The sequence below is a fragment of the Pinus tabuliformis genome, chromosome 3_1 (assembly GCF_031772625.1).
Source record: "Pinus tabuliformis cultivar Carrire ecotype Pingquan chromosome 3_1, CPIR1, whole genome shotgun sequence".
NCBI lineage: Eukaryota > Viridiplantae > Streptophyta > Pinopsida > Pinales > Pinaceae > Pinus > Pinus tabuliformis.
In genome coordinates this window covers 900,410,534-900,421,012 of record NC_142301.1, presented here as the reverse complement: position 1 = coordinate 900,421,012, position 10,479 = coordinate 900,410,534, and the positions used below count along the sequence as shown (strand labels likewise).

General features: G+C 37.0%; 2 protein-coding genes across 2 annotated transcripts; one reads left to right on the top strand and one right to left on the bottom strand.

Annotated features, from left to right (window-relative positions):
- The first annotated feature begins 3,471 nt into the window (after positions 1 to 3,471).
- On the top strand, positions 3,472 to 6,054 carry LOC149190547 (expansin-B16-like). Its single transcript, XM_089410546.1, has 5 exons — positions 3,472 to 3,567; positions 5,132 to 5,194; positions 5,291 to 5,469; positions 5,610 to 5,739; positions 5,860 to 6,054. The coding sequence occupies exons 1-5, from the start codon at positions 3,472 to 3,474 to the stop codon at positions 6,052 to 6,054; spliced, it is 663 nt and encodes a 220-aa protein (XP_089266672.1).
- Positions 6,055 to 8,348: 2,294 nt separating this feature from the next.
- Positions 8,349 to 8,870, bottom strand: LOC149190546 (RING-H2 finger protein ATL78-like). Its single transcript, XM_089410545.1, has one exon. The coding sequence runs from the start codon at positions 8,868 to 8,870 to the stop codon at positions 8,349 to 8,351; it is 522 nt and encodes a 173-aa protein (XP_089266671.1).
- Positions 8,871 to 10,479: the final 1,609 nt, after the last annotated feature.

The following is a 10,479-nucleotide window of genomic DNA, read 5'->3' as shown; positions in this document are numbered from 1 at the left end:
ACAATCACTTCTAACAATGGATAGAAACAATTATTGAACTATATAATCATGCTAACATTAGTCTTGTAAATAACACCATTTTAAGAATTTTACAAGCCATGTTACACTAGGGGTTGTGCATGATGCAAATTTGAAAACATGTGGCTTTTCCCTTATAAGGTACAACATGAGACATGGTTTATTATGTCACTTTTTATTTGAGTTCATCCATATTCTCATCATATCAATGCTTCTATGATGAAATGTCTAGTTTAATTTTCAATATGTTAGTTTAGAAAATAACAAGTTTTGTCCACAATTCCAAAAGGGCATGTAGATATTTGAAATCATGTGTATGCCAAGTGCATTGGTTTGAAATAAGACATCCTACTATGAATTCATCCTAGACTAACAGTAAGAGGACACATCACAATGCAACTACAACTGCTAAATTAAACAAAGAAATCTCAAATAGAGAGTGGGATATCTGACTCTATATAAGCATGTATATTTATACAAAATCCAAGCTGGTTACATAAATCAATTTTTCCCCTTCAAGTTGTGATGGGAAATAACAGCGCATGGTGAGGTGGTGAAGATGATGGAAATATCTTCGAACTTTTGTGAGTTGAGGCGGTGAATACTAAGGCGATGGAAGCAGTGTGATGATGCTAAGGGGTGAGATAATTAACAAATCTGACATTCTCCCCCTTAATTATCTCACCAAAAATATTTGCTAAGGGATTTGTCAATATTTCTGCAAACTGATCTTCTCATCCACAGAAATTCAAAAGCATTATCTTGAGTTGTTACTACCTCCCATTATGCTTTCTTCATAGTGAACATTCTTCTTTACTCTCTTTTAGGTACATACAATTGATTATTGATGTCCATATAAAAAGAAATCCATCTATCAAGGTACATGGGTACCATTTGTTGTACTCACCTATTCTCTAGGAATCCTTTTCCACTTCATGGTTCGTCAATCATAATAAACTCTCTCTAACCTGGTTGCTTACATTTCGACTCCATCTCACATTTTAAGTTCTTCAATTGCACATCAAGTTTAGATACAAGTACACCTACCACCCTCGTATCTCATTAGTGGTTAATTCCACAACTTGATGTCACATCCTCTCTCTATTGAAGAGGGATAAACACTAGATTATTGACTCAACAATTATATATCAAGCTTAAATATAATTACGCCCTTGTATCTATCTAGTGATTAATTACACAATTTGACGTCACATTTTCTTTCTACCTAAGAGGGATAAACACTACCTATTTATATCAACAAAGCTTACAACACACCAGAAAAATAAAATTTGGGGTGTCGAGTACAACCAATCATGCACCCTTTACAACGAAAATGTCTCATTACAACAATATCAAGTCAAGTACTACAAGTGAGTTACAACAAATATAAAAGTCAATTATGTGACAATATGTGACAATATATAAGCGCATTTAACTTTCTATCACAATGTATTATACTTTACCCCATATTCTTTAAAATTATGCACACTAATGGTGACTTCATGAACTCTCTTTGTCTTCGTTATGCTCATCATAATTTTACTTGAAATCTTCAACAATGATCCTGCAACAAATCACACCACTGGAAATTCGCTCCTGGCTAAACGCTGAGACGTTGATTACTCCACAAGAAATTTGTTCCACGCGGTGTTACAGACACCTCCATGCTCTAGCTCTTCCGTTGGAAAAACTTTGATGTTGTCTTCTTTCTTTTCATAGTGTTGAATCAGCCACAACAACGACCATCTATAACTCATATGCAGCTTAATTTAGACAACTAACCAGTAACTCGTCAAACTTAGCATAAGTTATCTATCATGTGTCCAACACCATAAGTAGTAATACTGACTATGACATCGAAAGCACATTCGAATTTCATTAGTGTTTGAATCTACCTGAATCTACGACATCTTTGTAAAGTTGATTTCATTATATTGAATCAGTAGGTAACACAATCCAAAGCTTTGGAAATAGACTTTGAGCATTGGGCAATAAACTTGCACGTGCAAGAGACTTAGAACTTTAGAAGTACTAGACTGATCTGGACTTCGTGCCTATCGCATGGCACTTCTGTAACGAGAACGATTGTGCCAAACTGGGCAATCATTGTCTATAGAATGACTCTCAGATCTTTTCCTTCTTTCATCATCTCTATTTCGGCTTCTACTATGACTGTAGGAAGGACTCACTCTACCACTTCAGCTTCGACTTCGACGACGATAATCACTCTCTCTCATGATATCTATTAGCATATCTATCATGGCTCCTACTCTTCCTCCTATAATCTCCAGGACTATAATTATCAAAGGCCCTTTCGTTGGTACATCCAGGACTGGGTCTCCTATATCTTCTAGAGCTAGGAGGCTAATGTTAGCCTTCCTTAATTGCTACTCTCCAACTTCCAACATATTCAACATTAAGTGGCAAAAGACTTCTACGCATAGGTAAATCGACGTTGGTTGCTTGATGCTCTACGTTGATTCACAGGCGCGTCTACCCACCAAATACTCAAAATTTGTTGAACTACTAGTCCCTAGGCCCTCTCGTGAGGGAGTAGGCCCAGGGTCTTCTTTGATACCACTTGATAGACAAAGGACATGACACAATGCAACTACGTCTACTAAATTAAATAAAAGAAATCTGAAATAGAGAATGGGATATTTGGCTCTATCTGAGTTCGTATATTTATACAAAATCCAAGTTGGTTACATAAATTAATTTTCCCTCGTTTCGATGGGTGCAAACGGTGCATGCTGATGGGTGCAAACGGTGCATGCTGAGGGGGTGAAGATGTTGGAAATATAAACTGCCCTTATATCAAGAGGGCTAATATGGAACTATTTTCCTTCTTAAGGAAGATATAATCACTATCCTCCGGTGCCAACGTAGGTTTTGCTATTAGAGCATCCATAAAAGTAAAACTTATTCATATTATGCAAAGTTGTAATGGCACTTGCTTCAATCCCATAAACAGAATAAATGATAATAGTTATGTGTATCCTTTTCCCTGTTGTTTGTAAACGATGGTGTATATATGTAGGGTATACACATATCATAATGAGCTTTAGCATTCAAAAAAGAGAAAGTAAATTGTCTTGGAAGAACATCCTGTTAGACACCCGACTTTTCATGTTAACCTTGTTGAGTGTAACCAATTCCAATAATGTAGTAATATTCAGGCTTATATCTACCTGTAAATAATACCCAGTGTGCCAATGCAGTAAACAACCCCTTCACGTACTCCTTCAACGAAGCAATCTTCAAACAATACCCGGACCGCTTATATCTAATAAGAAATGCTAGTTTCGAGAAGGCGAAAGGCATCAGTATATGGGCTTGAATCTAGTAAATGAAATGGAAAGTAGATACAACAAAGAAATTCATTATCATAGTCACATAATTTGCGGTATCCATATTGGAGATCATTGTCTATCATATACCGACATTGAGTCCATGGCTTTGTCAGCTCCCTTCCCAGTTTCGCCAACATTGTGTCCACCTTTCTGTGGCAACAACAATCATTCCATTCATCAACCAGAACTTCATGACGTAACCATGCATTTTGTAGCCTTGCTATAGAATTACTTTGTGTTGCGTCAAGATAGCACAGGAGTGGAAATATGAGTTTGCACATGCCCAAAGCAATCAATGGTGGATAAGGCACGTTAGGCCATAAAATAAGAAGGGATTTAACTCTTATGAGATACCTAATGTGCAATGTGGCCCCCACTACTTGGATTATATGGTGCCACCTAATTGGCCATGGAGCTCTTTTGAGTTTTTTCAAAACTACTTGCTCCAATGCCCGATACTTCCTCTATTGTTTGGTACTTGGCCAACCCGCCTACATCAACATCCGATACTGCCTCCTTTCTCTTGTTTCAACTCTGTTCTATTTTTGTTTAAGGGAGTGCACAACAATTTTACTAAGAGATGTCGCCAGCATGTGATATGTTCCTTTCAGGAAAAAATCTCAAGTTGTTTTTGAGACTATGGTGCCTTTCACCTCGATTTTCTTAGAAAAATGTTAAATAAATCTGAGATTCTGGTGGTGTTTAGGCGAGCACTCCCATAACCCATACAATACCATATCATTGCACCAATCGCAATTTTGATCCTTCGTCCAGATATTTCTATCGATGTTGGTAGGAGGGTTGATTATACACATGCCCCCAAACGCCAAAGAATGGATGGATCACAATACAATTCGTCCACCTCATGCTCTCTTTCTCTTGAGATTGTTAATTGATGTATGCAATATACCTAAAATAATCTATCTAGTTGTTTCCTGGCTGCAATAAATGCGTGAAGGTCCATATTTAAACCTTTTCCCATGTTGTTTCTTGGTTTTGTAGAGGCTCTCTAGTCATGCCATCCCTTTTTTAGCTTATATAGTAGTTTTCGTACGATATTTTGTGACTCTTGCCTATTTAACTTAGCCTTGGAATTTGGACTGAAACCAGATTCACTAAAGCAGATCTACTTTTGTTCACGCCTCTTCCTTTTAATCTTTTGTCCTATAAAATCTTGGACACCATCGTTCTCTAAGCGTCTTGAACCTGGCTTCCTGATACTGTAGATTATTCCAATCACTCGAACTTGTCTGTGAATATGATTCAAGAGTTATCGAGCTTGGACCTCTTACAAAACTGATCTTCCCATCTTCAAACTTTATTGAGATGTCCCTCGTGAACTCGCACTATTTTGTTTAGGTAAGTGGCGTCAAACAACCAGTGCATGTTATTTTGGTCGATTTGGATCGATCGATTTACACAAGCAACATATACCCTAATCCCAAATGTGGGTTTCCCAATCAACGTCTCTTCCCCTATGATTGTTGGATCACTCAATCAATCAATTTTAATCCTCGTGAAATTCAATGATATTCACCAACAAATAGTAAATAATTGGTAGAATGACATGCAAAGTTGAAAATATTCGTAGTGAGATAAATGACTAAAACAAGTTACACGTAGAATTGAGCCACTTATTGCTAGATAATCGGAAGATAGATATGCCCGTCCCTGAATTTAGTCACCTATGGCATTCCTAGAGACCTAGCCTATGGTGCATTATTCTAGTCGTTTGAAAATGGCTCTGGGATCCTTTTGAGGGAGGGGCTTCAGCAAGTCCAGATCTGTACAAAGGAGGAAAAGGCTGTGGATCATGCTATCAGGTATGCGTAGTTGTTGGAGATAGAGATAGATTTTTTTATAGAATCTTCCATCAACTCATAAAATTCTGTTCTATTCTATTCTGTCTGCGTAACCAGGTAAAATGCACCGGCAATCCTCTGTGTTCCGAAACGGGAGTGACCGTTGTGGTCGCTGACGAATCATCTGGGCAATCACAGTTTGTTCTCAGCGGTACTGCCTTCCAAGATATGGCGTCTGATCCTCGTAGAGGTACAGATCTGCTCAATGCTGGAGTCGTGTCTGCTTTGTTTCGAAGGTATTTATCTTCGCTCTTGTCAGATGAGTCGATGATTTTAAAAAATGGTTTGCAGTCAGCTAGTCTTATCTTTTCTTCTGCAATGCATTGCAATGCTTCCTCTTATATATAGATCACCTGCATTTTGTGCTATACAACAGGGTGCCTTGTGAATATCAGAGAACCAATATTGCCTTCCACGTCAATTCGGGCTCCAGTGCTTACTGGCTGGGGCTCCTTGTTGAATACGTAAATGGAGATGGCGACCTAGGAGCGGTCGATTTAAAACAGGTGGGTGCTTTACACACTTAAATTAAATTGCCCCCATCGTATACGCTATATTGATTATTGCAATTATACTTACAAGTTTATCTAACGGCTTCGTTCGTGTTTCGCTTCTATTCTCTTCAGGGAAACTCCAATACATGGCAACCAATGCAACAAACATCGGGTGCAAATTGGGCTTTGAACAGTGGTCCTCTGAGTGCTCCCTTCTCCATTCGCCTTACAACCCTCTCCACAGGCAAAACGCTCATCATAGATAACGCTATTCCAGAGAATTGGCAGCCAAATGCTACGTACAATACCAATGCCAACTTTCATTGAAAGCAAGGCATTGGTATTGTACGCAGCATTTGATGCAAGATCACACATGATGTTCTGGTTCACATGCATCATTAGAAAAAATTACAATGAGGAGATCCCTCCACGGTCGACCATTTGAATGTGTTGGAATACTTATCTCGCTGTCAACGACGACCAAGTACTAATCACAAGTCACCAATGCAATAACTAAATCAATGAGAGAAGTAAATATAAATATATGTTGTGGGAGTGGCATGGTATACTTGGTTGTCATCTTGCATCAATTTAGTCATCACTCATTTGTTGAAGGAATTTCCATGTTGATATAAATAATCAATGATGAGCATTTATATCACCACGGAAATTCCTTCAACAAGATAAACAGTGCGTATACTGCAGCAAGACGAAGGGAAGCGGCCCACAGATATGTTTTTGTATCTGTGTGGAATGGGGGTGACATTTATAATTGTCTCATTCATGAAACGAGGAGGCATGGAGGAGAGTAGCGTACCTTAGAATTAGAGTATTTGTTGTGGTAGCTTGAAGATTGACTAAGTAGAATCGTAAAAAACTGCTTTAAATACTTTAATGAGAGAAAGTTATTAGAAGCTAAGCAAACGGAGGAAAGAAGGATGCATGAATGAAGCATATATTTAACAGGACTGTCTTTGCTTCCTCTGCCTTATGATACTAAACGAAGGAAACGTGTTAAATCGGGCCAACTAGTGCCACAACTTTATCTATGACTAAATGTGAAATCTAACTCTTTTCAAGTTATAACATTCGTACTCAATCACAGTTTAGATAATACAATCTTTACTCCATTAGATTAATTTGAAATTCTTCTCAATTTTCCGCAACTAGGACTCCTGGAAAAATAACTGTGTCTAGAAGATATGATGGGCTCGTCGAAAGTAATAATACATATATAAATTATAAGATCTTTACCTAAGTCGTAAAATCTAACGCTTGAACAGTTCATGCTATTGTTTTCAGTGCAGGTTCAACTTGTTTATTTTTTATCAAAATCAAAAGCATCAGAATAATCAGAACAACTGAAGCACACTCGCTGCCAGAATAATCCTCACCATTTAATTATTCGAATTTAATTATCGGCAATGGCTGTCGGCAATTTCACATGGAATGGAGCAATAACATAGTGCTCCAATAACCCGATGCGATAGTACGTGGACTCTCGGAAATCGCTATTGGCGATTCCAACACTCCAATGCTAGGCTTTTTCTGTTTTGATCTGGGGATGCGATGACAATCATGGACCCGATAACCTTTTCACTCTTTTCTATAATGGTTCAGGTGGTTCAGGTCCAGCATGTCGGAGTTCGGACTTGGCGGTTCCAAAGGGGCAATTCCTGTTTCATAGACTATTGAATAGTTAATGCGGCCTGACGGCATTTTAACTTTCGCCCTCACTCTCGAGGCTGCTATCTCGATAGGCGTGCTTTCACTGAAAGGCGAAAGTTAAATCCCTGCATGTCAGGCCGCATTAACTATTCAATAGTCTATGAAATAGGAATTGCCTTCCAAAGGTCCCCTCCACTCCACTTGTGGTTCTTGTGATGCGATAATGGTTCTTGCGATGGGATAATGATGCAATAAAAGCCTTCCAAAAAGATTCCTCTTATTTTACTAATCAAATCACTTGGAAAGGAATAATTAAAAAATATAAACTTACCCCACATACTTATTTATTTTTATTTTTATGAAATAGTGATCATTTAATTTTTATCTTTTTTTCTCTAAAGATAATAAAAAATCTGAAAAAACATATTTAAATAGTAGTAAAAGTTCTTTCACCCTGTTTGATATATTTAAACCTTTAAAATTACAATTTCATTAATGTAAACTCTCTATTTTATTAATAATTTCAGAACATGATATTAATGATTTAAAAAAAAAAAACAAAAACCAAAATCTACGGTCCACAGTGGAACCTCTATTTACACAAGAAATCTTTGAAAAAGACTTAATCTGGACGTAGTTCTAGACTTAAAATATTATTGAATCTGTTTCATACCCGTATCGGTACGAATGATTATTGCATCGCAAGAATAATAAGTGGAGTGTAATGGACCTTTGGAACCGCTGAAATCCGAACTCCGACAACCCGGACCCGGACCCGAACCATTATAGAAAAAAGTGGAAAGATTATCGGGTCCGCGATTGTTATAGCATCGCCAAATCGGAACGGAAAGAGCCTAGCATTGGACTGTTGAAATCGCATAGCATCAGGGTTATTGGAGCACTATGTTATTGCTTCGTTCCATGTGAAATTGCCGATAATTAAATTGGAATAATTAAATGGTGGGGATTATTCTGGCAGCGAGCGAGGAAGTAGGGATTATTCGAATCCGATGCCGATGAAAATACGATAAATCTTCTTGTAACCTCGTTAATACTCTCACCTTTTCTCCTTCGACGAATTCTGTTAAGCAAATGGGACAATCCATGCCTGTGAGGGGCGACCCTGTGCCACACACACTGGTAGGCAGTGCTTTTATATCGAATTTCTTGCCGGTGTCATTTTTAGCTCTTTCGACACCAACATCGATTTCTGGCTCGGATCGCGATTGTCTGCATCGCAGTCTATAGCGTGCCGCGGCACTCACGACCAGCGCGCAGAAGACGGAACAGAGTAAAGCCTCGAGGATGAGCACTATGCCTGAGTCGAAACTTGCTTTCGCTGCATAGTTAACCGCTGTCGATCTCTCTGCAATGTCCATCGACACGCTGATGGGAGTGGAAGACTGCAATATCTTCCGATCTTTGAACAATCTCCTGTCATCAATAGATGGTGACAAGCCAGAAATGCTCTGCATTTTGCTGGAAAAGGGCTCCAATGGTGTCGCACCTCGAAGTGAGTCAAGGCACAATGGCAAAGAACTTGGACACTAATTGTAAGATTATAGTAAAAGACAGAAAAGCGTTGAAGAAGGAAGGAAAATTATGTGCTTGTGAGAGGACGCTTATTCCTAAACAAATGAGCAGGGGTAGGAAATATGCCCCCAAGTTAAAGGCTGCAGCCGCGCCCACTGTAAACGCACGACAAAACCGAGGAGCAGGTTCTGTGGAAGTATGTATGGAAGGGCTTCATACAAGTAGCTACCTACTTTGATTGATCAAGAAATGGACGAGGGCAGAAGCGGTTTGTAAGCTGGAGAATTCCTAGACTGGGACAGATAAACGTGCCGGTTGGACCAAGAGTCTATAAAATCTCTGATTCTTACCTATTTCATATTGTTACTCTGTCAACATCTTCTATTAAATGTTTCTGCTGTTTATCTTTTGGATATTCTTTCGTTTATCCCTTGGTATCTATTGTTGTCTATTGTATTATAGACTAAAATGGGTACAACCGGCCTTGGTTGTCGCTACAATCTGATCTTAAAATAAAACAAAAATAGAATCAGCTATCCACCTTGCGAACAACCGTACTGGTCAAAGCCATCTGGACTCAAGTAACGTCGACCTTCCTGGAATATTTTCAAGGGTATTTGATGTGCTCTACCCGATTTGCTGATGTAATATGGCTAATGTAATCATGTTATAATTGGAAATTGAATTTTGGTATGATAATAATCAGAATTTTTAAATATTACACAAAATGTTAAAATTACGAAAAGTTGGTTTCAAATATAAACGGGGAAAATTGAATCACAAGCATCTTTTTCATTATGGAACAGCAGAAATTAAATTTAAATGAAAGATTTAAAATCATTTTTTTAATTATTAAAATATTATTTAAATAATAAACCATTTAAGTCGTCAATTTATTGGTTCAAATTTATTAAAAATGCATCAGATTTAATTATTTTTTTGATTTTTTAATTCAATACCATAAAAAAATCCACTACCATTTTAAAATTCAACAACTATAATCCAAATTTCAAAATTCATTTTAAAATTTCCATTACCCATTAAACTAACAACAATGGATATAAAATATAACTTTTATTTGTCTATTAGTTATTTCTTCCTATATTGCACGAAATAGTAAACAGAAACACCCAATCATTCGACTACCTGTGCTTAGTCAATTATCTATCATATTGCATGAGCCACTGTCAAAATATATACTTGGAGATTCGCATTAAAATAAAACAATCAATTTAGTTTTAAAATATGAAGTTTATCTTAAAATTAATATTAAAAAAAAATGGATGTGTATCAAATTATTCATATTCATTGTAAGGTAACAAATTTGAAATGTAATTGTAAAGTTTATTTTCATTAAATATAGACATTCTAATATGTCCAGTGGAAAATAACAAGAAGGCATCAATTAATAAATGATAAGTATTTATTTTTGAAAAATAATAAAGATTGAAATATAATTGTAAAATTTATCTTTGTTGAATATTAAATTCTTAAAATGTAAAGTAGATTAAATTTAATTTGAAAAATTATAGATATCAAAACTGGTGAATT